We start from the raw sequence: 27779 nt of genomic DNA, 5'->3' as shown, positions 1-27779 counted from the left end.
ACAAAATTCATACAAATTAATACAAATGTACACACACACACACACATTCTTGCATGGGTCTATATGGTCCAAAGTAATAGAAGAGAGAGTAAGGTTTCAAGCGGTTGAAAGAAGGGGTCAATCAGTTTATATTGGCCTTATGGAAGAAAGGAGACTTGGGCTACACCTGAGAGGAATAGTTGTTACTGACGTACTGAAGAGGCAGTGGGGACCACCGTGTAAGTGGGAGAGATCCTGAAATTTCAGGGAGAAGGGACAGTAGATAATCATGAGTTGTCCTAGCAAAAGACTCTCTCTCTGGGCAATGGTCAGAGAAAGGGAAAACAATACCATATAAAGAAGGTGACATGTATACACTGCTATATATAAAACAGATAACCAACAAGGACCTACTGTATAGCACAGGGAACTCTACTCAATACTCTGTAATGATCTATATGGGAAAAGAATCTAAAAGAGTGGATATATGTATAACTGATTGACTTTGTTGTACACCTGAAATTAATGCAACATTGTACATCAACTATACTGCAGTAAAAATTAAAAAAAGAAAAGGTGTATCCAGATGATTGAGGATTACAAATTCTTGGTAAACAATCACGGGATTTATTCTTAGGACAAAAATTGGGAGTCCCTGAACACACTACTCTTTTTTAAAACCTTTCCAATGACCTGTTCCTAATAGGAAGGATGGAGTGGTTAGGAAGGATGGAACAGCAAGGGTAGGGTCTGCTGTTTGATTTTATTTCCTGAATATTTCTCTGCATTTCACAACATTTATTAGAAGTATGCTCTGAAAATACAAATACAACATCTATTCCTTTTTATTTTTCAAAGGTCAGCTTAAGGAACCCTTAGGACAGTCTCTCTACCATCTTCCAATAAGACAGAAGTTCATTATCCCAACTCTAGGAACTTATGCGTTTAGTAATTGACACCGGAAGAGTAATCCAGCTCTGGATCAAGATAAAAGGCAAAACCAAGTCCCTTCCCCATTGCTTTGCCTCTCCTGCCCTGCAGCTGTTGCAGTTGTGGGTGGCACAGACGATGGGGAAAGCCTAGTCTCCCTCCATCAAGTCCTGACTAAAGGAAGAAATGCATGGTGGGAGCTTGGAGGGAAGAGGTAGATCCCAGCAGCTGGTCTCCTATTCTGCCCAGAAAGATGGGTCGCCAAGAAAAGAAAAAGAAGTGCTAAATGTGGGCAGATCTAAGCTTAGAACGCAGCTGCCTATTTCCTCAGTCTCTGAGCAGCTGAAAAAGGACCAATGCCCACTAATTTCTATTTTGCCTCTTAATTTTGCCAACCAACTGGAGTTGTGAATTGCCTTAGTGAAAGCTCTTCATTATCTAACTGAAAAGATGAGGTTTAAAACAGTGTACAACCATAACTTCCATTCTTACCACACGTAAACAGTCATTTGTTCCCCTAGTTTATTGCAAACATATCTGTACTTTGTTCACTTAAGATATTGAGACAACACCAATGATCATTCTTCAGAAACAAGAACTTTTTATTTGGTTAAAAGGAGCACAGAGACATTTGAAGACCAGATAGTTACAACTCTCTCTTGAGAAGAAGGAGCCACAAGCATTGAAGAAACTAGAAGGTAGGACGGAGGCACCCCAGTTTACTCTCTCAGCCAAACGTGAACAGCGAACACGTGATCATTGATGCCCTCCAACCCATTTTTATACTAATTCAGTTTCTTTCCTTGCGGAAATGTCAGTGTGCTGTGCTTAACTGCACACTAGTGGTGACCACTCAACTAGTCCCAACTGTAAAACCGCCTTATATGCTGACAGAGGCTAAACGGAGCTAGGAAAAACCTTAGACAAACTCTGTAGGTATCGGCCTCCAGGGTCAGTCCCAGACCCCACACAACCATCTTTGTGTTGTTGGCAAGGTAGGGGCCAAATCGATTCCAGAACCCTCAGAGAGCTATTTGTGGTTACATAGGCAATACGTGAAGACATATGATTTATATCATGTATGCCACTTTTGTTGCTCTAGATTGAGTATATTATTGTTTATACAGCTATTAACAAAGTTATTACAAAATCTGTTGAATTTTAAATGCAAAATAATTGTAAGGCACATGTCTTGCACAACTGAAATTAGACAATTCTTGCCTCCAAGTAAAATATTTGACTAGATTTATACCACGGTTAATGAAATAACTTCTTATTTCTGAAGAGATTTCCTAAACCTACTCTGACCCAAAGCAGAGAAACTAAAAGAAGATGAGCCATTTCTAGAAAAGAAACTTTTTCTATGGTAATATATTTATGTGTGTGTGAATTCAGTTGACAACAGTGATACATTTCTTTAATCAAAACAGCATGTATTTAAAAATGAAACACTGTAAAAATAAATACAAGAACAGTCCATTTTTATCTAACACTTATGTAAAGGAAAAATATTTTGCACACTGTAAACTTCAATGCAATTTACCTTACATTAACTAGATTACAACTTATGAAAGGTGAAAGAAACAAAAATAACCGCTTCCAATGCACATACTTCTCTGATGTGTTCATAGCAATTTAATCTGCATGGTCCATCCTATTTACTTGAAGTTTTGGTGTATCCTTTAGCAAAATAAGCATGTCTCACTCCATTATCAGCACAGCGTTATTTTATAAATGAAATAATAAACATATAAAAATTATTTTAATATTTGCCTCAAGGGGGAGCTTACAGTTCATCTTGTACATCCTTTGAGATTTCAAGCCATTCCAAGCTAATGTTCTGATGCCATTCCTTATACAGATCCAGAATTACAAAACTCTATTTTCTTTTCTGGAGCCAAGTCAATGAATTATTATACTTCCATGCCACTTTCTTTCCTGGTGCTTTTTGAAATCCACAGTGTGGACTGGTGTGGGCTAGTTTTTGTTCTTCCTTTACTGAAAAACAGAAGAAGTAATAAGTTCAATGTCTGAGACTTCTTATCAAACTAGGCATGTCTTGGTCCAACTGGAGACATGTCAGACCCTTATTATGAAAGCGTCTTTCTTCTCTCACCAGCATACTTTTTCATTCCTACAAAAAATTCTAGATTATTCCAGTATGTGAAGATGGTAATCAGTCTGTCTATCAGACATTGCAGAATTCCTTCAAAGAAAGAAATGAAGTCTTCCTAAACAAGCCTGAGTCATACAATTTTATATTACTTAACTGACTTCAATTTAACTGTGAATTTGTTACTAATAAATTACCGTATCTAAATGATATGTTTTAAAGATTTGCACCCAATTAAGTAAGATCAGTACATCTCTATCTATGAAGTCATCTAACATGAATGGAAAATAAGCCAAGCAAAGTCTATGAAAAACATGAAAGTTTCCTAAATGGTTAAAACAAAAGGGTGGTTAAGTTATTAATGTGGCTTTTGTGTAGCATTAGTATTTATTTAATTTAGGAGTTATTATGAGTTAAGGAAACAAGACTTCTTATTTTGAACATGACATGGAATGACAGAAGCCATCATGTGTACCAGATTGGAATTTAAACTTTCTGCAAGGCATTCAGATGACAATGGAGTTGAGTCTTTGATGAAGTTTCTCCTTGCTTTCCTGGAAGAAAGGAAAAAGGGGAGGATCTAAGAGAGAATGAATTAAGCGCTAACAGCTTAATTTCAGAGGTAGTCTATGTTGATTTATTTTCTCACTCTGAGAATTTCAAACAAGTGAAAACTCCACGGGTCTTCAAAGTATAAAAACCTGGAAGACTTGAGAATGAGCGGAATCTCCACAACAACACACTATTTGGAAGAAGGAAAACGAACTTCAGAGAAAACTCCAAAAACAGGCACTTTACTAATGTTAATTTTAGAAATGAGAAGGTCTACATAATTTTTTTCAAATCCTTTTTTTTTTCAAATTGATTTGTTATTTACAGCTCTTCTGTAACAGTTTGGCTGGGTTATGGGGGGATTTATATCAAATCCTCGCTCTACTTCATTGTTTGTCGTAATCATAAATTTTCTTTCCATCTATAGCCTTAGGAATTAAGGGTAAAAATTAGATATTTACTATTGTCTTTATTCTGCATAAAATATTGAAAAATAATTTTAAGTGTGTTGTGTATATATATATATATATATATATATATATATATATATATATATATATATATATGAAAGTCAAGAGGACAAAATATGTCACAATAGGTAGTATTAATTTGCCAGGCTTTATTTATCATTATTCAAAATGTCTTCTTTAAACAGCCAGTAAATCACAGGTTGGATTCTTTAAAAAAATTATGTGAACCATTTAGAGTTTACATCTATTTAATTTTTTTTCTGGGGCATTTTTACTTAGCAATTCTTTAGGGTTCATTTCAGGAAAAGAAGAAGATGAAGTAAAGTCAAAAGAGAAAAATGACTTATTTGCAGGTCCTTCCCTGAAGGAAGCATTCTCTTAATCAGTTGTTATTTAAAACACTTTGACAAAGATGTCTAATTTATTCTAGCAAGCACGCACTAATTAAAATCCACATCTTTTCCTTTTTCCTTTGATACATATTTATATTTCATACATTAATGTTTTAGTTTAATTGCCAAACTGACACATATGAAAAAATTTCACCTGTAACTCAGGGTATGCGTAAACAGATATAAAAGAATACTCTCAAGAATCTTGCTGTTAAGACATATCACTTTATTTCAAGATGCCTACTAAAAAGTAACCCATTTTTACCATTATACTATAGTTCCTATACTTAAAAGATCCTTTGGAAATAAAACAGAAGCTATGAATTGAAATTTTGAAAAGGTACTACAAAGTTCACTTACAAAACTCAAGTCTGTCATACAACTTGAGGTCAGAATTGAAAGGTTTAGCATTAATGCTTATATTTAATAAAAAGAGACAGTGTAACATAGTTGCATATGTTGTGAGCTTATAAGCATTCACATTTCAGGTCCATCACACACATTAGCTATGAGACCCAAGGCAAACTGTGTGACTCATCTAAGCCACCATCTTCTCAACTGAAAAATGGAAACAGAAGGATACCTACTTCATATGGCTTGTGAGGATTAAACGAGATAATTCATAATCCTATAATCAAGGTATATTTTATTAGATTATGTATACGGGTATGTACTGACAGACATGAAAATCAAAACTTTCTTAAGACAACTTAAAAATATAATTTTATGCTAAATTTTTAAAGAGTCCTGAAAACCTATTTAAAACTTTTCAAGTTGTCTCTGCATATATGAGTTATTTACCTTTTATGCAGCATCTGGAAACAGCAGGTTCCGAAAGCAACCAGTATCAGTAAGAGCAATGGGATCGTTGGTATAACAACATAGATTAGATTGGGAATTATTCCTACAAAAGTAAAACAGTCTTAACGTAAAGAGATAGTTGAGGCAGGATTCTGACATGAAAGTTGTATAAAATCTTTCCAAAAAGTTAAGGCAAAGTATAATTATTATCAATAAGATTCCAAGTAAAGTTCTTCCCAGAATACTGAATAATCTAATGAAATAATATATTCATGTTTCATTAGAAATTAAAAACAAAATATACTGCATGGTTGCCATGCTCCACTTAAATGTCCATATTTCCAAAACTATTATTAAATCTTCAGTTAAGATAGGGACTGGTTTTTACAACATATTAATAATCTCAGTTATCTCGCTTCATTCATCCTTCTCAGTTATTACTTTGAGAAACAAGTACTGATTATTAAAGAATAATCATGATTAAAATAATTGCTGATTTATTGGATATGTAATTATCCTAACTAATAAGCCCAGTACCATGATGATACGCGTGACTCTCTGAGATTAAACCAAAATACGTAAATATTAAATGATGATAGAGTCATAACCTAGAGACATAAGACTACAGAGGCATAAACACTTGATCTTCATTAAATTCTAAAATGGATCATCTTTTAATCCTGTTCTATCACATTTGATAACGTTAGGTATTCTTGGTAAAATAAAAAAGTGCCACACTGATGTCCCATACAGCTTAAAATGACTTTATCAAAAAATTTTTCAATGTCATTGGAGGGTAAATATTCCTAATGTAATTATTTACTGATCTATTTAATTAGATTTACATGTTCTGAATGGTTTTAAAATCAGACACCTGAAAGTGAAAAGCGCTAAAGTTTAATATCATGTCCATACAAGAAAAGCAAATTGGAAAACTATGCATTGAGCTAGCAAATTGAAAGCCATCATCATAATTAATCTAAATAATTCTGGTCAAAGTGGACAGGACTTAGATCAAACTCTCCATTTAACTGCACATCATTTCCTTTGTTAAGAGAAGAAAAATTAACTGAGGTCAAGTGATGGGGTATTTTGGGGATAATCTGCTATGTTTTCATCCACTCTTGAGCCTGTTAAAGTGACCGCAAGCATTTTAAGGATTCAAGACACATTTCCTTTCCTTTTCAAAAGACCATCATGATCCTTTACATATAAGAGTAAAGAAAAAAGAAAGTATTTCATACTCTTTCATGGATTTTGCATCACCTGTGGAAAGACTTTGAGACTTTGGCTCAATCTTTACGAAGTAACTAGTATAAATTAATATTCCTGTCCAATTGGCATAGGGCCATGCTAAAACAAGCCCCTAAAGGATCCTAAGAGCAGTTTTTGACTAACATGAGATTTGCACTGGGATTGCATTTTGTGTCTTTTGCAGACAGTGGCGTGCTGGAGACACAGAGTTGAAAGCTCATTGGATGCCTACTACCCAACCTGCTGTTCAGTGATGTCACTTGGTAGCTTGAAACTGACCAGGGTGGGAGTATCCACACCACAGAAAACTCAAAGTCTACAAATAAGGCTTTTTTAAGCCCAGCCCACCCCAGCCAATCCCTAAACATTTAACAGTACCCAACTGTTTATAGGCCACTGAATGCACCCATTTACATCATAACACCTACATACTGGGGAAGATCCTTGTGGATCCACGTTTTGGTGTAGGATATACTTAGTTTAGTACTAGATACATCCACTTAAGTGAAAATAGAAAGAAAACAAAATAGGTTTTTCTATTCAAAAACTAGCTTAGCATCATTTGTTCTAACCTAGTCCTAAAGTAAATTTCCATAGGCCTATATTTAGTGCACTATTTCACCAAGCAACAAGAAAAGTTGGGGCCAACGTGAAGCAAAGTGTAAAAGTACATTTTCTTCTCTTGATAGGTGAGTTAGAGACATGTGAACTAATTACCTGCCTCAGTAACAACCACGTTTTGATGAGTGTCTCCAGGTTGATTTGTAAAATAAGTCTTTTCTATCGGAGCTGTTGGATTAATTTCTGTAAATAATAAGTGCAGTTGTCATACATAATGATAAATAAGACAAATACAAATGCAGATGAAAATAAAAGTTTATTATAAAACAAAATAAACATTGATTTCTAAAAAAAATTCCAGCTAATTGTATTTTGAATTTAAATTTATATGAAATGATCTAACTATAAAGTCAACATTTAGTTACCTCTGAATAAAGATCTCTTTGCAACTTGGATCCACTGGGTGAACCCCTGTAACCCCAAACTGCATTTAGCAATCCAGAGCATCTATGATGATGATAACCGACTACAGGTAATAATGACAAAGGAGGTACAAAAGTAGGAAAAGATAGGCAAGAATTGGTGAGCATAACATGAGACACTAACTGCGATTCAAAGACCAGCAGGATTATTTCTGTACTATTATTGGTGTATAATTTAGATTTCTCATCACAACAATAAGCAGCAGATAACTGCATATGGACTGCACCTGGAATTGATGATTCAAGTAAAAATGTTCTAAAGCACATTTCTGTCCCCTACAAACAATGTCATCTTAGATTTGCTTTCCAATAGTGTCTACTTCTTTAAAAAATAATCATAAATTAAGGCTTGCAAGTTGTCTCTTTCCCTGGTTTTATGAGGCAAGATTTCTTTAATTGTCACACACTTGAAAACTGTTGAAATTTCTTACAATGATCTGGTACTGCTCTCTTGCCTAATTATTTTTTTCCCTAGGGCACTATTAATTAAATTAATAGTTCAGAGAAAATAAATTGAATTACTAAGAAAATAACCTGTAAATTTGTTTTCATTTGTTCCAAAAATATAATTCTGTTTATTTTTGTCAATCATTGGAAAAGAAAAAAACACATGCAGCATCTTACATTAGTTTTAGAATATTAAATCATTTTAATGTCATGTTTACTCTAATTTGGTCACATAGTCTCTATTCATTAGAAGCTTAATCATACACCATCCTATAATAATATTTATTATTCTGATACACGTATATTACCCTGATACTTTGCCTGACACAGTCCTATCCTACACAGAATTTAGACACTCTATGCCCCTAGGTGCTCAACTGGTATTTGCTGAACAAATAATACAGATATTATGCAATTTATCAACATAGAACTGGTTATCTTTAAAATATTTTAACAAACTTTACTGCAACTGCCGATTAAGTAACAAAATTTTAGAAACATAATCTCCTACATACTATTTTTAATGTCTAAGAGCAAGAGTACTTAATGTGGGCTTCCCTGGTGGCGCAGTGGTTGAGAGTCCGCATGCCGATGCAGGGGACGAGGGTTCGTGCCCTGGTCAGGGAAGATCCCGCATGCCGCAGAGCGGCTGGGCCCTCTGTGAGCCATGGCCACTGAGCCTGCATGTCTGGAGCCTGTGCTCCGCAACGGGAGAGGCCACAACAGTGAGAGGCCCGCGTGCCACCAAAAAAAAAAAAAAAAAAAAAAAAAGAGTACTTAATGTAATTTTAATAAATATAAAAATCAGATTCAGAAGTATCCCCTTAAAATGTCTTTGGTTAACACTGATAGACCCAAAGAATAGATAGTCAATGCACAGAACAGTGACAACAACAACAAAAAAGGTGGAGAAGAGAGTGAGAAAACTCAGCCGTGAATTATTCAGTTTCTGTAGAGCTAGGTTAATTTTTTACCACTTTGGATATCAGTAGCCATGCTATTAGACAGTACGCAGGAACAGAAGCAGGAGACTAAGTTCACGTGGTACTTTTGGTATAGTTGGAGAAAAAAGTTCAAAATAATCTGTAAATTGTAATTAGTCTCACTACTTGATCCTCCAATCCCCTCACCACTAAGAAGTTAACTACTGGGCTTCCCTGGTGGCGCAGTGGTTGAGAGTCCGCCTGCCGATGCAGAGGACGAGGGTTCGTGCCCCGGTCAGGGAAGATCCCGCATGCCGCGGAGCGGCTGGGCCCGTGAGCCGTGGCTGCTGAGCCTGCGCATCCGGAGCCAAAGAAGTTAACTACTTACCATCAGAAAAGCACTGACTATACAAGCAAGGAATTTAATCAAACCAACATCCTTCATAAATAAGACACTAAGCTCAAGGAAAGAAGGTTAACTACATAGAAAATATATAAAAATGAAAATATTTAAAGTAAAACAAAGTAGAAAAATTCCATACATTAATAATTCTAGGAACTTTTACACTGTAGAAGTGTACATGTGCTTCAAAAACAAAAAATACGTGAAAGAATCTTGTTAAAAAACTATAGGTATTTGAAGATTTAGGTAAAATATAGAAGATAAATGAAAAACTAATTTTATGTCTAAAATGCTCTTCCATGAGTAACATAAACCTAGACTACCTAATACAAAACAAGAGGATTCTGGGGAATAGTGACCTGAATAATGTGGTAAATATGATATAAAATAAAATAAAATACAAAGGGTCACCTAAAAGCTCAAAGAATGAAGATAATATTGTATTAAGAATATGCTGTAATATACTTTGTTTCATTTAATAGTTTCAAGCACACAGTGTCACAAATTTAAAATATCAAAGAATTTCAACTTCATATTTTTCTAGGAAAAAAATTAAGACAAAGAACCTAAGTGTGTAACAGATATAGCTTTGCAAAGGCTTCTAGGAGGGTAATGATGCATTTAGCAACCAAGAGGTTTAAAGACTAAACTCACCAGGGATAAAGAAAGTAGGCTAATATACTCAAGAACAGGATAAACATAAGAGAAGGGTAAATCTAATCCAAATAATCCCTTGTGCTTTACAGCCTTATGAGAAGAAGAAGACTCATGTAATTTCAACAGAATAATGGAAATAGCAGTACTTGATTGTAATTGCCTTCCACGCACACATGTTATGAGGTCAAGCAGACAGCCCTTGGAAGAGTTCAAATGAAACTTCCAAACACTGAAAAGAGGAAAACAGCAAAAAAAAAAAAAAAAAAAAAAAATCCTCATAGCCTAAATATCTAATTTGACTTTCTTTGATGATTAAAACGATGAGTTTACATCGTTCTGATTAGTCTCTCTTTTGGTCAGATATCAATTCAGTTGAGTTGTTCTAGTCAAAGGAACTCAAATTTACTATTTCAGCAGGAAACCACACTAGCGTAGCTCAGGTCAGTGCGATCTTCCCACGTGCTCCATACGGCAATAAGTTGGAGAGTTCAAACAAAAGCGAACTGCCTGCCGAGGCATATTCCAAAGAATGAGGATCACGCGGAGAACGAGGCACACGCCCCTACTTTTCTGCACCATGGTTCTCTGACTTTCACTGAGGAGCACAAACCAAGTAACACGTCATGAAATGATAAGCTAATGTCCCAGGAGAATGTTGATTGCTTCCCTTAAATTCACCAGAAAATCTAAAGAACTACGGATCAGATGTGTAAACCTACAGGTGCTTTGGTGTCTTACACCTACTTCACACACACTATACTAAATTTTGAAATATTTTTAAATAGATATTTATTCTTCATAAAATCTGTTTACAAAAACACAGTTTGGCCTTAATATTAGAAATAATTATTTTCTCTTAAAAAAACCCCTCTGGATGTTTTCTAGTTGCTCCCTTCTATTTAACTCATAGGGCAGTTTGCTTTATAGCCTAGTGTGCTTCAATACTTTGTCATCAAACTGCAAAGTAATTCCATGTTTCACAGCAGAAAAACAAAACAAGCCAAAGGTAGTGAAGGTTAAAGATAAAACTTAATATAAGCAAATATGCACAAAATCTGCTCCTACGGAATTACAATGCTTCCTACCTGGTTCATACTTGCAGATGTAATTGTGCTTCATGTTGCACCTGTCGTCATTCCACTGGTAAAGGTAGGGACCCCCGAGGCCAGGATTGGCTGTTGGCTGATGATACATCACAACACACTTTTCACTTCCACAGGAAGGTTCATCAGTATACCAGTTTCTGCCAAGTACAGAGCAGCAGGAACACTTCTCAGTGACTTCGCCTGTTCTATTCTGACATCCTCTACAGATAACAGAAATCTCCCTTTGTCCTCTGCCCTCTGAGTAGCCCCCTTTGCGTCCTCAGGATCCCTACTCACCGGTACTGGGAACTACTTCCATCGGACCACTGGTAGAGATCTGGGCAGGCACCAGATGTTTGCCCCTCTCCATTTCTCCAAAGCCCTATCCAGAAATCACCATCAGAAATTCCGGTTCCAGGCTTTGTCAGGTTTTGCAACATGCTTTCTATTAACTTCTGTTCTGCTTCATTCTCAAGGCTGAGAAGGACTCCCCCTTCGCTCTCACAAGCCAGGCGTGCCTCCTGAAAGCTCACTCGGCTGGATAGCTCATGGAAGTAGGCCATCTTGTAGCAGGGATGTTTGAAATCAGCAAAACATACCTTTTGGCCTGAAGAAAAAAGATGCCCATGTACTGATTATCTGAACCATATTCATAATGCTACTTACTACAAATTAAAATGAAAGAACCAATCAAAACAGAAACAATATGCCAAGAATGCTTCTCCCATTGAACCACTGCATAAAGTTTATTTTCTAGATTCTTATTTCAATTTACAAAAGCAAACTGATTCCCTAATAAACTTGTAACATAAACTTTTAAAGGAAATTTTTGTAAAGGGACGTCATAATTCTCCTGGCTTAGATTTTGTAAACTGACACCACAGTGAGTGAAAGTAGCTTAAAAAAATGTCAGGTATTCACAGTAAAGGAAGCTAAAAGGTCAAAATTATGAAATAAGAATCATAATTCATAAATGAATTATTAAAAACAAGTAAAAAAAGCAAATTTACATAAGGTATCATGAAGTGAATACATTTAAATAATTGAAATTTAAATAAAGTGGCAAATTTAAGGTGTAAATATTTGTTTTTATTGTATATATCTGAGAGCAAATACATTAAAATTGAAAGTTAACAGAAGTCAGAATGAAGGTAACACTAATAATAAACAATTTATTGGGGACTTCCCTGGTGGCACAGTGGTTAAGAATCTGCCTGCCAATGCTGGGGACACGGGTTTGAGCCCTGGTCCAGGAAGATCCCATGTGCTGTGGAGCAACTAAACTCGTGTGCCACAACTACTGAGGCCACGTGCCACAACTACTGAAGCCCACATGCCTAAAGCCCGTGCTCCACAACAAGAGAAGCCACCGCAGTGAGAAGCCCGTGCACTGCAACGAAAAGTAGCCCCCGCTCGCAGCAACTAGAGAAAGCCCACGCACAGCAATGAAGACCCAACACAGCCAAAAATAAATAAATTTTTAAAAACCAATTTATTAATATAATATTGTATTAGAAGTGACAGGTTAACTTGCTAGAGTACTTATAGAATACTCAGAATTTGGAGGTGAAATTGAAAATGTAATTTTTATTTTCACTGGTATTTTAAAGGTTTTTATAAATTACAGCACTCAGTTTAACCATCTATCCTGATATCTATTAATGATTTTAGAAGTCACTATATAGAGAATATAAATTTGTGTCAAGATATTAAATGGAACCACAAGTTAAGCTTAAAATAATTCTTGAGATCTCTTAATGAAATATCACCTTTTATTATCAAGCTTCATTGCTGTGACATCACTATACTGCTCAGACTACATCAGTGAAGACTTAAATACATAGGCAATGAAAGTTTGACTTAAAAGCCCTCTTAAAATTGAATTTCACATACCTCTAGGAATTGAGCACAATGAATATTCCTAATTACTTAGTGACATAACTACAAATATGAATGATCATATTGGGTCATAATACAGCCATATATGTAACAGGGATATTACAGTGTACAGGATTTAGCAGTGGAATTCCTATTGTTGTACTGTTTACACCTGCCTCTTTCTTTTTTTTTTTTTTTTGCGGTACACGGGCCTCTCACTGCTGTGGTCTCTCCCGTTGCGGGGCACAGTCTCCGGACACGCAGGCTCAGCGGCCATGGCTCACGGGCACAGCCACTCCGCGGTATGTAGGATCTTCCCAGACCGGGACACGAACCCGTGTCCCCTGCATCGGCAGGCGGACTCTCAACCAGTGCGCCGCCAGGGAAGCCCTACACCTATCTCTTTTTACCACAAATATGTATGCCAAGATTATAGACGCAATCTCCAGAACAGTCACGCTGTTTTGTTTTGTTTTTCATTAGCTTCCTTCGTTCACCTCTGATCTCTGCTGTCAACCTTAAAAACTGCCGTGGATCCCTCTCTGTCACTGTTCCTTAACCCCAGCCTGCTGTCCACAGCTTTCCACTACCCTTTTAGTCCCTCTGATTTCAGCTTGAGGTTTGACCTTGGAAAATAGACTATCTAGTATTTTATGTAAAATTAAGGCAAATTACTTCATGCTAAGAAATCAAGGCATAGTTTCACTGCTTACAATTCTTGTTGGGATTGAAGGCTTTTTCACTACGCATTTAATTTTGTAGCCAATCAAGAAAATTTGACAGTAGTGAAGGGCTGGGGGGGGGTGTATTATATTTAAACATTGGCAAAAAAAGTAAAGCATTCAAGCTTTGTATTCTTAATTACAGTATATCACACTGAGCCAGCGTCGGTATCACATCCATTCTCCCCCAGAATCAGCAATTAATGACTGGTGATGACACTTAGAGGCAGGAGGGAGCAGAAAGCAGTGGAAGGCCATTAACCTCACAACAGTGTCTGAGTAATAGGCATTCAATAAGTTGACACTGCTGAGAACAGCCAACTAATAACAGAGCAGTTCCAGCAATGCAAGCAAGACAGCCAGTTGTCCTCTTTGTCTCATTAACTGTGATCTGGACCCAGGAGCAACACACTGAATAATAAGAACAAATTAAGAGACTGCCCCAACTAATTGTTAATGAAAAATAACAGGCTCCTATGAGTGACCACGGGGAAACTGGAATTAAAGAGACGTCAAGAGGACAAACCAGTCTGAAACAAATAATCCTGGAGAGATGACCACGGAAGTCCCAATGGTTGATCCTAATAAAATTATTATTTTTTAAAAACTTCTCCTAATTTATTATTAGGGTTTGTGATGTCTTCATTGTTTAAAATGGTTGTTCCTGGAAATACTCTAGCAATGTCATTAAGCCTAGTGATTTTTATCCCTGTATTTTTAAAGCAAGCTCTGTTTCCATTTTTATCTTCTACATCTTTTTCATATTTCTAAGTCTCAAAATATATCTGGACTACATTCCCTTGAGTTTTCAGTTTGTTCAGTTTTTTACTCCAAGAACTCTCAGACTTCAATTTGATTCCAGCACTTGTGAAATATTAAGTTGACCAATGAGATTGTTTTGCAAGATAATAGAAAGAAGCCAAACTAAAAAAAAAAAAAAAAAAAAAGATTAGCCAGAAGTTTTAATGAGTAAAAATTATTTATGTAACAAAGCCAGCACAAGTTCGGAAAATGCCTAGGTATGACATATATGCTAAAAGTCTCTTCTCATTATCTTTGACATACTAAAAATAAATGCAGCAGAGATTTATTACTTATGGTGAGAATACAAGAATGATGATGAAAATTACCTTATTTATAAAATTAAAATAGCACTTCTAATTAAATACATAAGAGAGCTTTAAGTGTCTTGTAGAAATTCCTAATATCACTATTAGGTACTAGGAATGTCAATCTGTAGATAAATGTTAGTCTGTAGAGAAATAATAACAATAATAATTAAAGAAAAATCCATAGACAGGGATTATATTTAAAATAATTAAGAACTAATACTGCACAAGCCCTGGATCACAGCCAGCCTTGGCACTCTCTATGCCGGGCATCCTCGCTTTGGCTGTGGATGATGGAGTGGTCCAAGGGTCTTAGATGAGGGGATGCAGACTGTAGTGGCTGCATAGCAGGGGGAATCTCAGAGGATCAGGACAGTGGCCAATTACCAACTACAGACAGATATTAACTCCAAAGTGCATTAATTGAATATCAGCTGTGTCCACAAATTTTAAACTGAAAAGTCACTAGCAGTTCAGATCTAGCAAAGCAGTTTTAAGGAAATTATAGATACATTGTAGTTTTTATGGTATCTCTATATAAAATCAGTTAAAGCTGACACTGGGAATTTCTTCATATCCAATTCTCTTTTACTACTGATTTCCACCTTATGGTGCAACTTTGGTCCAAGTTGCAGCAAAATCAGCAGAAACAGCAGCTACTGAACTGCTCACCACGATTTCAGCTGATCACACTTGGCTGTAATAGCAGTGGAACTCCCAACAGCTGGGAAACAAATGTTGCCCTAATTCCCAGAAAAGTCCCATTAATACGGATCTTCTCGAAGCAACTTTCCCACTTCGGTAAAGGCTAATCTTCTTAGGGAACACTTATAATTAGCTCCTTTCTCATTCTGTGAGATCACATAGAGAATTTCCTTTTCTCTTACTTTTAAATATTATATTCAGATAAAATCCTCCATCGACTATTTTGACCAGCAGAAAGCTAGTCTTCCATCTACTACATCTAATCTTCCATCTACTATCCTACCCCCCATAAAATATTCAGATAACCATAGAGTAGTTTTTATCACACTAAGGCTACCTTGATACTGTCTAACAATAATTTACTAAATGTTACCTAACACCTGTAGTGGGAAACCTCCCTTGATTGTTGGCTTATGTGCAAGAAAGACCTTTCACCCAGGATTCTACACCTCCTGGTTTCATACATACACACACACATGCACACACGCACACTCACACACAACTACATACATACACATGCACTTTAATTTAGAGATAATTTTCAGTATTGCCTACTAAAATAAATATTCCTATCATTATCACAGCTAAGATTCTGCTACTATTTCCATGCATAGATAATTCTGTCCTTTTTCTCAGTCATGAAAATTCCTTTAGCGCTAAATATTGGCAGAGTTTTCGATGCTTTTAGCAACAATGTAAAAGCAGGGCCAAACTCATAAAGTCATGGCAGTTTACTTTTTTCTTCCTGAATAGAAAGGATCTATGACTTGGCTTTGATTTGCTTATATTTATCAATTTTCTGGAAGTTAAGTCTTCATTTAGTTATGAAAGTAAGAACATTTTTCTTATACCTCACACTATAATCATATATTGTCAAATTAAATAAGCATTGAATTTATATCATATTTTTCAGTAAAAACATGGAAGATTATGAATTTCTGTTGTTCAGTTATGATCTACCTTTAGTTGCAAAGAAAAAAACCAAGTTGTACAAAAGAGGACCTACATGATAAATCTTCCCCAAAGCAGACTGACCAGACTTTGGACATTTTACTAGAATCCCACAGAATAATTTGTTTTTCATAATTCTTTCTTACTCTACTCAAAATCAAAGGAATAAATATGCTGCAACTACAACATACAATGTGACATGACCTCCAATAGTAAAACTTTCAAACTAAAAAAGGGAATGTTCTCAACCATAAGTATTCTGCTTTCAGTGTTCAATATTACACCTACTTTTTAAGACATTTCATTATAAAAATGTTTTGTTATAATAAATTTTATTTTTTCAGGAAATTTTATAATGCAATTAATTGCATAGTGCACTATTAAGATTGTGCTCGAATCCGTTTTCCTATATTGATAAACAACCAAAACTGTAGTCTTGGTCATTGTTTGCATGATGGTGGCATCTGCAAGCCCTACATCTCCACCTGGGAAGTATCACAAACTTTCTGAGAAGGGTATGAAATTTATTTTTTTAATCCAGTATTTGAAATCAAGATCTAGATAATAAATTGTAAACCAAGTAGATAAATTGTAAACTGCGTGAGTGAAGAATTCAAGCATTCAATCACTAAGAGCTGGCTTGGAATCCCAGAACTGTACTGGAACTGTGGGGACGTTGGGGACATTATTTAAACTTTCCTGACCTCAGTTTTCTCACCTAAAAAGTGAGAGTGGTTAGGAGTTTTAAAGAAATAATGACAATAATAATAGCCTGACAGGGGACTTCCCTGGTTGTCCAGTGGTTAAGACTCTGCGCTTCCACTGCAGGGGGCACAGGTTCAATCCCTTGTCAGGGAACTAAGTCCCACATGCCATGTGGCATGGCCAAAAAAAAAAAAAAAAAAGCCTGACATTTATCAATAGTTTAGTGTGCAGGGCCTCACTGCTAGCACAATCCACACCTTTGGGTAAATTAGGAAAGATGATCTCTCCTGGTGATACAGGCTGCTCAGCTTGAAAAAGTTATGCTCTCCTCCAGGTTGCCTCAGTTGCAGGCACAGGGACTGCCGCGTTGAGCGCCCCCTCACAGCTTCCTGGCCGGCAGCTGTGTCCATGAAACAACCTGCACTACTGTGTTTGAACCCCTTTAACCCTGCAACAACTCTGTGATGAAGGTGCTTTCATCCCATTTTAAAAATGAGGCAAGGGAGGCATAGAAAAGTTAAATAATTTGCCAAACTCACATGGCTCATAAATGGTAAAGTGTTTAGAACCAAGCAGACTGGCTCCACAGTTCATACATGTCCCCAGATTTCTATGCTGCCTCCATGGAGGTCTCAGATATATTTTTCTAAGGTGAAGAATTTCATGAATAAAGGGATTGATTAATATGTACATTATTACTATGACCTATGTTACCACGTTCAGCATTGGTCTGTTATTGATACCAGATGGCTAACATATACTAGGGGTTGTACATTGAGGGTTTGTTTCTAAGCAGAATGTAGATTTTCTTTTACTGAACATTTAGACACAGGATCCATATTGGAACATCTATCTCAGATTTTCAGACCCTTTATGTCCTTAATGATTTTTTTATCTAGCCCTTCTATTTTCCAAGTAAAACAAACAAGGTCCCAACTGAACTTTTTCCCAATTACAAGGAGTCAAATTGTCAGGCTGTGTTACATTATCAGTAATATGTTAAAACAGTGAAAGAAACAATCTTGTGTCCATCCGTCCACCTGTGTGCAAAGTACCTAACAGAAGAGAGAGGGTTGGAGAAAGTAAAATTGCTAGTGAGACCATCAGCTGAATTTCCACTTTGGACACCTTTATACAACACTGTCCACTTTCTAATGTTAATGTAACAGATATTGCCATCTTCCAGAAAAAGAATTACAAAAACAAAACCATAAAATGATGAAAAACAGCCGTTAAGGATTAATGGCTATGGTGAATGTGTAGTTTATTACATGACTGGTAATAAGATTAATTTGTTCCTTTCTTGCCCAAGAGATACTTAAAGTAATTGCATCTCTGAAAACTGCACTGTCATCACTTTATGCTTTTGATGATGTCATGGAAAATAGTACCATAGGCTGGAATACACTCAGCAGTTTTTTCTTTTTAATTTTAAAAAGTTTTTGTATCTCCCTTGATCTAGGTTACTGGTCACCACCCATGATTTTGCAATATTCTGTGGCATTCGCATGATCAAAACGGAAGTGTCTAAATCGTCCAGTCTTCTAAATAAAATGTTTGCCAATTTAAATAAGTTCAAATTAATACATATTAAAGTGTTCTGCAGAAATATGGAGGTACCATGAAATACACTTAATGCTTTCTGCAGCATAAACAGGTTGATGGATCACTGCTGTGTGCACTAAAAAGAGAAAGTAAAAACAAACACACACATTACTTCAAAACACTTCAAATGCTTAAGAATATGCATGTGCTCTTCAAACATATCCTCCCATCTCAGAGACCTGAATTTTGAACTCTTCTTTTTCATATGTATCCTTATACCCAAAAGTAAAATCCTCTTACTTTTGTTCTAAAGGTGTCATTACCCACCAGTCACTTCACAGATTTAAATGATGGCAGACCCCAGAGATATCCTCTACACATCTGTGTGTACAACAAATCAGTACAGGTTCAAGACCTTAAAAGTAGTTCCCAAGTTAGAATCACAAATTCACTAAAAAAAATATTTGATCATTATCCTTATAGTTTATATTTTTATTGCCTATCCATGAATCAAAATAAGCATAGCCAGTAATCTACACAAATACTTTTCTATTACTGCTAGCTGCTATTAAATCTTATGGGGCAGATTATGATGATGTTTGAAATGTTATTTCTCATTTAAATATTTTCACTTCATTTATAAATAATGCTCTCAACTTTAAAAATGGTGGTGTAGCTAAAAGTATCAGAAAGTATCTTATTGAATAAAGTACTAAAATGAGAATTGCTGTAAAGCATTATTTTGAGAGTTCCTGTCTTTTTTTCTGCAGTGATTATTTTGGTACACTGAATAGAAATTATAAATGGTTGTGCTGATATTCAATAATTAGAAAATCTATTCCATATATTGTAAGTATGCTCCTAATAATGGCTCCAAAGAGTTTGTTTCACTTGACAGACAGCTGAGTAGAATTTTGGTAAATGGTCCCTAACGGCATGAAAAAGTTTATGTACTTCTCAAAGCTTAACATCAACCAGGGAGACATTAGACCTACTTCTTCCAAAATGTCAGGCTTTAAACTCCTCTGTACTCATGCCATTATGGCTGAAATACATATTATAAAAAATTAGTCTTCAAAGGATAAAATCACAAATCAATTTCTAATGGTTAGATTTCAATGTGAGTTTGTAAGGCCAAAGACAATTAAATTATTCATAAGAAAAAACATAACTGTTTTAATATCAAGTAAACATCATCATTTATGTTAAATCAAATAGATCATGTTCAGTTAATTAGAAATTTTCCAGATGGCACCTACAAGATGCCTATAAATACTTAATAGGAAAACAGAGCAAAAGGTTTGCAGCAATTTATCCAATAATAGAACACAAAATAAACTTTTCATCAACAATTTTTTCAAGTTTTTTTTTTAACTTTATGTATTCTTTTTCTCCCTTTGCAAAGTTTAAGGCATACAATAAGAATATACCTAGTGGATATTATTTAAGTCAATGAAGTGTTTCTATGTGTTTAAGAAACACCTTATGCTCAAAGCCTGATCTCTGCTGTTAATTCATTTGCAAGAATAAATCTGACAGAGACAAGGGCAGTCAGATAAGTAATTTACACATTCAGATGAGTTTTATGGTGAACTTATTTTTAAGCTAAAATAGGGGGAATGGGATCTAATGCTATGGCTTTTGTAACCTCCTTGTTTGATACTGTAAAGTTTTCATTTTATAAATGAATAATAATAACAGCCTGAAAAAAATGTAAGCAACACGCACTTCCAAGTGACATTTCACAATGTATTTAATTCCAGTGTCTCCTGAGGGCCAAAATGTTAGTGGAGAGTGATTGATAACCAGACATTGAAGGATTATATTCAGAAGATGTAGAACATCACATTGCTGAGGGAAGATCAGTAACGATTAAGCTTAATATGCCAGTTTCTAAAGGTCTAGTTTCACTACTGATTAAGTTGCTGTTAGCTGTCATCTACCTCTACCTCTAGTGACACCTGTTACACAGATGCACAGAACGTGAAAAGGAACTTGTGCTTTTTACATTAAAAAACTTCCCACACTTAAAACACATGCCCACATACATTCAACAAATATTTATTGCAACACTTTAATTAGCATCACAAGAGATTTCAATAAGGATAGCCATGCTCAATTTTCCTGTAAGGTCCTGTTCATTCATCCTAGGCTTTTGAGAATCTTTATGTTTTTTAAGAGATCTTCCCCAAAAGTAAGGGAGAATGAATGCAACACGAGTTGCTCAACAATAGGACAATGAAAGTGGAAGGAAAAGAAAAATCAAAGCCAGCTCCGGGAAGCTTGCCAATTCCGATCCATTTCCCTTACACTGACTCGACCGACCTAATTGGGCACCCACTGTGTGCACAAACCTGCATCGATGACCATGTACACCTCAACCCAACTCGAGCAGACTTCATGTTCTGAGAAGTCCCCAACTTGGAATGAGGTATATAAGGGCGTCCTCACACAACAACCAGTCCCCTGGTCTTTGTCAGCCCTCCTGAGAACAAAGGCTGCATGCCCCTGGGTCTGTGAGCCCCACACGGCGAACAGGTCTGGTCTCGGAAATCATCTGAGTGAACCCTGTGCGGGCGAGGACTGAAGTCGAGCCAGGACGACATGGGGTGGCATTTCTGCAGCGGTTCCTCTGTCTCTGGGCTCCCTCTGCCTACGCCGTACCCCACCCCTTCTACAGGTACCAGCCCTACCCTGCGGCCAACTCTCTTACAAAGAAAGTCGACATTAGTCCTAGACAACGCTGTACTGCTCAGTATGAAGCGGGGCTCGCTTCTCAGCTACTGAACCTGGCGCTTCCAAAACAGTTAAACTTTTCTGTGTGTTTAGTGGGGCTGGGGAGAAAGCAGAATACAATCAATTCCCCCCTGCCTCCTCCGGCCCCCTACCTACCCCGCACGGGTTTCCAACCCCTCGGAGAGCCTCCACCCCAGGACAGGCCGGTCCGCACCGCCCTCGCGCCCCGCCGCCCTCTCTCCCGGCTCGTGCGCTCGGCGGATGGCCCCGGACTCACCGCTGACCACCCGGCGGCAGAAGGCCCCGTGGCCGCAGAGCAGTGCGGCGCCCAGCAACAGCGAGACCACGCGGCTCATCGCGGCGCGGCGGCGGCGGCTGCGGCGGCAGCAGGTGTGGCGTGGAGCGAAGGGGCCTCTGCCCGCCGCGCAGCCGGGGCTCTAACCCCGCTGTCTCCCTGCCTCCCCGCGGGGCCCTACTCCGGCCGCCCGAACCCGACTGCCCGGCCCCCTGCACGCATCGCCTCTGGCCAGACCTGGCGCCGGGCGCGCTGGTGCCGCGCGCGAGTGTGCCGGGCTAGAGCGCACGACCCTGAGGGTGCGCGTCTCGGGAGAGGCAACAGAAGTTAGGGGGTCCCGTGTCTATCCCAGAGGTGAGGCAGGAGCCTCGATTTGGATCCCACCGCGCCCTTGGCGCCTCTCCTCGGCCTCTGGCAAGTGAGGGGCTGGGCCCATGCGACCTCCTGGTCGCGGCTCCCGCAACAGCAAAGCAGCAGCTCTGCGCTGGAGGCGTCGTCTTATATACCCACATGCCGAGGTTCCAGCCCCTCGCGAGTAATAATTTTTAACTACTTCGTCTCTCCTGTCATGCGGAGCATCCCGGCCCCTCCCCTAAAAACAGGAGCCACTTTGCAAACAGTCCAGTCAGCGGCCCCACCTCCTCTCCGCTCCTCCCGGTTTCCTGTTTCCATTCGCTAGACGACTGGATACTCATTTGTGTAAAATGTGACAGCTTTGCTATTAAACTCTGGCGAAAGTTGGATCCATTTGATCTTCTCAAAGATTAATGTCCACGGGGATGCCAAGTTGTGGGGCCTTTTTTTTTTTTTTTTCTGTGCTCAATTGTTTGCTCATATGTATTGCTAGATGCAGGGCACTAGCCACTATTTAAAATGGATTGGCGGAGTGGGAGCCAAAACATGCTCCGTGAATTATACAGTGTGGCAGGTTTTTCTCCACCTAGGTTCTGCAAGTAGATTACTTCCAAGCAGGCTGTTTGACTAAGTTGCCAAGGAGTAAATTAAAGAGAATATTTGAAACAGTTTTCCCAAATGATTTCAATCTCAGTCTTTGTAGCTCTAGGGAAAACCATCAACATAAAATAAATTTTCTGAATACTTGGGAATTTCCTGGACATAAAGGTATGTATTTCTTTGTAATCATCTATCAGTGACCTGGGATTTACATCAGAAGCAAACCATTCTAAAACCTACAAAGGCACTTTTCCATAACATGACTTGGTCTTTATTGTAATAACAGTCCACCCAAGGATGCTGCATTTTCCCGGAGTATTGAAAAACAGTCCATGAGAGTTTTATCTATATCTAGTCCATGATAGGAACCCTGAGGAGGCTCTCATAATGGGCTTCAGTAGAATTGGTATTTTGCCATTATGTTGCTTTAAATGCACCAGGATTTGTTAAACGAAATCCTTTGGTTTTAATGATTTTGAAATCCTTTGGTTTTTACAGCACCTCCCTGTCTTTTGTTTTCGTAAGCCACGAGTACACTCAACACTTGTTGGACTGTTTTCTTAGGGAAAAAAAAGTCAATCTTTCTATAGTAAAGACAAGTCATATAGAATAAGAAATTCTAACACTTGGAAAGATCTTAAGGATTATTAAATCCACCCTACTCAAGAAAGCAGAATTCCAAAATAATTATAATATTGTCTATTACTTTATTTTCCTTATACAAATATTAAAGATAATTTATTCTAGGGCCATGGGCAATTGGTAAATCATGTAAAGGATATGGATCTTGTGAGTTTCTCCACCAGCTAAAGGTCCAAAAGAAACAGGTATTGCTGGGATCTTGAATGGAAAATTAAAAACATTAAGTCCTCAAAGCAATTGGAGGTATATGTAAGCTCAGCCCTGTAAATCATGTCATAGAGTGTCACTGGGTATGACTGTAGTCAGAAATTTGTTCCAGGTGCCTTCAGAGTCCAGTGTGGAGGAAGAAATGTAATGATGACTGTGTGTATAAAGGCTATAGTGGAAGAAAGTGTGAATGAGTATCGTGGTTAGCCTGGAGGAATGAGGAATTAGGGATTTTTGCAGGAATTCTCTAGCCACCTTCAGGTTCAGTGTGATGATCCTCATTGGCTGATGACCTGGATGACTGCTCCAGGTGCCTGAAGAACTAGGTAGGGTTCTGAATGGGAGCTCCTTTCATGCCATCCTACTCCCAGATAATCATGTGGCTCAGAGCTATCATGGAAAGGTCCCTGTTTGGGAAGGAATGCCAGTGGATTACAATAGAAGCACTGGGTGTAATTTTCCACATATGGATAACCCCCCAAATGTCCCTAATGCCTAAAAAGCCGTCAAGTCCTTGAAGCCATTATTGGCAAGGGGGAGCCCCATGGTTTTCATACTTCAGAAAATCCAAATTATATTAATAACTATATCCTCAATATGGTTGCACAGGCTTCCTAGTATAGTTTCTTATCTTTAGGCTATGATTATATCAGTTCAGGGTGGCCACGCCCATTAATTAGGGCTACTTAGCAGTTATTCTGGTAGCTGTTTGACTTCTCAGAACAAATCATTAAAGGCTCTTTTCAGATATGATGTTTTGAGGAGACCAGCTGACAAGACAGGTTCTTTATTTGTTTCTCCATCACAGAAAACATCTGGATGGATCATCATTAAATTCATAGAGCACATTTTGGGTAGTCATAAGTATAGAATATTAGTGGTACTTGATATTCTCTTTGAAGAGCATGGGGCAGAGAGTGTCTGTCTTAATTTTTTTTAATATAGCATATAGTAGGAGACAAACTTAAATATCAGCAAAATTCCTTTTCAAAAATACAAAGTTATGGAAAGTTAGGGGAAAGCAACAAATGTTAATTTTTTAAACAAATGACTTTCATTGTTTTTTCCTGTGAATACGCACAAGGCATCACAGGAGACAAATTACTTTCTCATAGCAAACATATTTTAGTCCCAGAAATTTAACTGCTTTTGGATCAATCAGGAGATGAGGGCTCCCACAAGAGTAACCAAGAGAACCTGAAGTTATGTGAAGAATGTTTGTGCATGTGTAGAGCTGGGCTTTCACATTCCCTGAAACCAAGGTGTGACAAGACCATGTGACTGGTGACTGGCAAATCAGGAGAGAGGTCTGTTGCAAGTCAAGATTCTTTGCCCAGTTTTAAAAAAAAAAAGCAACTCAAATGAGAACTTCAAACTGATTAGGCTAAGGAGTTCAACATTGATTCAACAACCTAAAACATTACTCTTCAAGGCCCAGAATAGAAAGGTGATCTCAACAAGAGTGATCCCAAAGAAATCTCAGGCAGAGTCAACCAATGCATCTCCAGAAGCTCTGAAACATCAATTGAGCAAAAATATCTGGAATCCAAAGTCTTGGAAAGTGACATCAGGGCCCTTAATAAAACACTATGGAATCTGTATGCCCCAAATATACAACCTCCTCCTTCATTCTCCCTATTCCTTTTCAAACGTCTGCAATTCTCAGCAAGCATCTGTTTTGTGTGCCCATTAATAAGCCTCAGGAACAGACAGTCTGAATTACAGGTACTGATTTGCACTCAGTGGCTTCTCACTTGGGCAACTCTGTACAGTGGCTTCAGCCTCAGCTGGGTTCACTCATATGTGTTCCAGAGCAAAAAGTGACAAAGGTGGTTGTCTTACTCAGTTTGGGCTGCTGTAACAAAGTACCATAGACAGGTAGCTAACAAACAACAGAAATTTGTTTCTCACAGTTCTTGAGGCTGGAAATTGGAGACCATGGTACTGGCATGGTTGGGTTCTAAAGAGGGCACTCTTCTGGGTTTCAGACTGCCAACTTCTGGTTAGGTCTTCACATGCAGGAAAGACAGCTAAAGAGCTCTCTGGGGTCTCTTTTATAAGGGCACTAGTCACATTTATGAGAGTTCCACTCTCATGACCTAATTACTGCCCAAAGGCCCCACCTCCTAATGCTATCTCATTGGGCAGTAGGATTTGGACATGAGAATACGGAGGGGGATACAAACATTCAGTCCATTGCAATGGGCTACAAAGGGGATTTGTTATATTTAAAATTATTACAACTTTATATTAATATATTTGAAATGTTATTGGAATCCAATAGTAACTAGTTTATTCATTCTATTACACTTTAAAGATGGTAAATGATTCTCCTGAGCATTATCAATAACACTGCCAAGACATAATAAATATTTGAAAGTGAAAAATAAACCTATTACAATATAACCACTTCAGCAGTAGGCGAAAACTGTTTCTTTTTTTCTACATAATGGTTAGCTATCACTTCCAGGAAGAGACCATTAAATCCAAGGTTTCTCCTCCCAATTCTTCAGAGGTGACACCTTGGCATTTGTGCAGTCCTGTGACTGCACAAGGATGAGCAGCTGGTCAAATTCCCCAGATTTACTTGTTCTTTTCAAACCATGTCTGTGCTATGGAATACATGACCTGCCTCATTCAAGAGCCAGTTCTACTCTTCCTCATAATCCCAGGAGAAGCCTTAGTCTTTATAGGGCTATCTTAGGGAGCTTCACTGTTCATAATGCTGTTTGAAATTTAATGAAGAATTATATACACTATAAAAAACTACCTTCCTATCATTTAAAAGTTTAAATTTAGGAACTATTGAGTCTGTTACATGTTTTGACCATTCAGGTGATGGGTTAAAAATATTTATGGAACTCAATTACTAGAAGTATATGTTATCGGATCTGAAGAATCATATGAATTTATGTGAATGTGTAATTAAATATCAAATCAGTAAATTAAAATTTCCCTTTAGTGCTTCTTTATTAACTGAAAGCAATGCAATCAGTACCACTGTTATCAATTTACCATGGGCCAATACTTTTTATTCTAATCTTGGCTGAAATACTAAAACTGGTCTTAACATACATTAATACAAACAAGCAAAATTGAGGTAATTAAACCAAAAAAAAACTATAAGCTAAAGTCATCCCTACTTCAAGTATCCGGCTTGAATTACCTAGGTATGTAATTGACAAATTCCTTATTGAGTATGTAATATGGAAAAATTATTTGGCTAGCAGAATCATTAATGCAAATTTTTAGTTAATATGATCTTGGGCAAGTTTCTTCATTTCTTTTGGTTTTCACTTTTAAAATATAAAAAAAGAATGAGTTGAAGAAGTTCTGTGCCTCCTGACTGAATGGCATTTGGCCCCAGAAATATTTCACAAATTTTTCAAATCTTAATCTTTATGTGTACTAAGAATCATCCCCAGCCAGGATGTCAGTAATATATATAATATAAATACATACACACTAATTTTCCAGATGTATACAGATGCAAGTTTAATTTTTAAATGTCAATAAATTCATAAAAAAAATTTTCCACGTTTTTTATCAATATTTACTGAAAGAACAGTTGTTATTATGTGGGGTCATGGAAAAATATGTTTGTTAAAAATAGAGCATCATAGTCAAAGAGGTAGGGAATCACTGAAGTAGATTATTTCTAAAGTCCTTTTCAGCTTTATAATTCTCTCACTCTAAAGTTAGGAAAATCTAACATTTCTTTTCCTTCCTTCGTTTTTTTCTTTTCTTTCTCCTTCCCTCCCTCCTTCTCTCTCTTTCTTCCCTTGAAAACAGACAGTGTCAATTTATAACTAATGGGTCCACTCTCTTATTTGATTTCCAAGTTAATCAGAAAATAGGCGTCCTGGAAAATTTTCCTATGACCCTGTGAGTAACAGATCGATATATCGCAGATGCCACATAAATGTTAAATCCAAACAAAGCAAAATAAAACTGAGTGCCAGGTTGAGTGAAAGAAAATACAACTAAGAGACCATAAACCTATAAATAAATATTTGATGAACCCATATTTCCTCCTATAAAAGTGCTCCATTTTATTCAGAAGGAACTTGTTTAGGAAGAGGAATAGCTAAAGACCTAGAAAACATAAAATATGCCTTTGTTGTGTGCACAAATATTCAGTGTTTCTCCAAATATATCAAGTGACTAGAAAACAATGGTGTCAGAGCAGCCATAATAGCAATAAAATGGGGTATGTGGAATGACGTATAAAGTTAGAGAATTTGGGGGAAAAAACAAAGGTTTTAGGACAAAAAAATCAAT

The 27779-nt window shown here is 37.2% G+C and overlaps 1 protein-coding gene across 3 annotated transcripts; it reads right to left on the bottom strand.

Annotated features, from left to right (window-relative positions):
- Positions 1 to 1487: 1487 nt before the first annotated feature.
- Positions 1488 to 22199, bottom strand: CHODL (chondrolectin). Of its 3 annotated transcripts, XM_067737285.1 has the most exons (7): positions 21678 to 22199; positions 11347 to 11656; positions 11050 to 11207; positions 7209 to 7295; positions 5238 to 5340; positions 3498 to 3576; positions 2792 to 2907 (listed from the first exon to the last, which is right to left on the bottom strand). In XM_067737285.1, exons 1-7 carry the CDS (start codon positions 21754 to 21756, stop codon positions 2905 to 2907), a joined length of 819 nt encoding a protein of 272 aa, XP_067593386.1. In that variant the 5' UTR covers positions 21757 to 22199; the 3' UTR covers positions 2792 to 2904. The 3 variants fall into 3 exon arrangements, with proteins under 3 accessions (XP_067593385.1, XP_067593387.1, XP_067593386.1); XM_067737284.1 differs by lacking the exon at positions 3498 to 3576 and having other exon boundaries at positions 1488 to 2907; XM_067737286.1 differs by lacking the exons at positions 3498 to 3576; positions 21678 to 22199 and adding an exon at positions 21378 to 21456 and having other exon boundaries at positions 1488 to 2907.
- Positions 22200 to 27779: the final 5580 nt, after the last annotated feature.

The sequence above is a fragment of the Pseudorca crassidens genome, chromosome 5 (genome assembly GCF_039906515.1).
Source record: "Pseudorca crassidens isolate mPseCra1 chromosome 5, mPseCra1.hap1, whole genome shotgun sequence".
Lineage (NCBI taxonomy): Eukaryota > Metazoa > Chordata > Mammalia > Artiodactyla > Delphinidae > Pseudorca > Pseudorca crassidens.
Note: the sequence above shows the minus strand (reverse complement) of the source record. Positions and strands in the feature narration are given on the sequence as shown.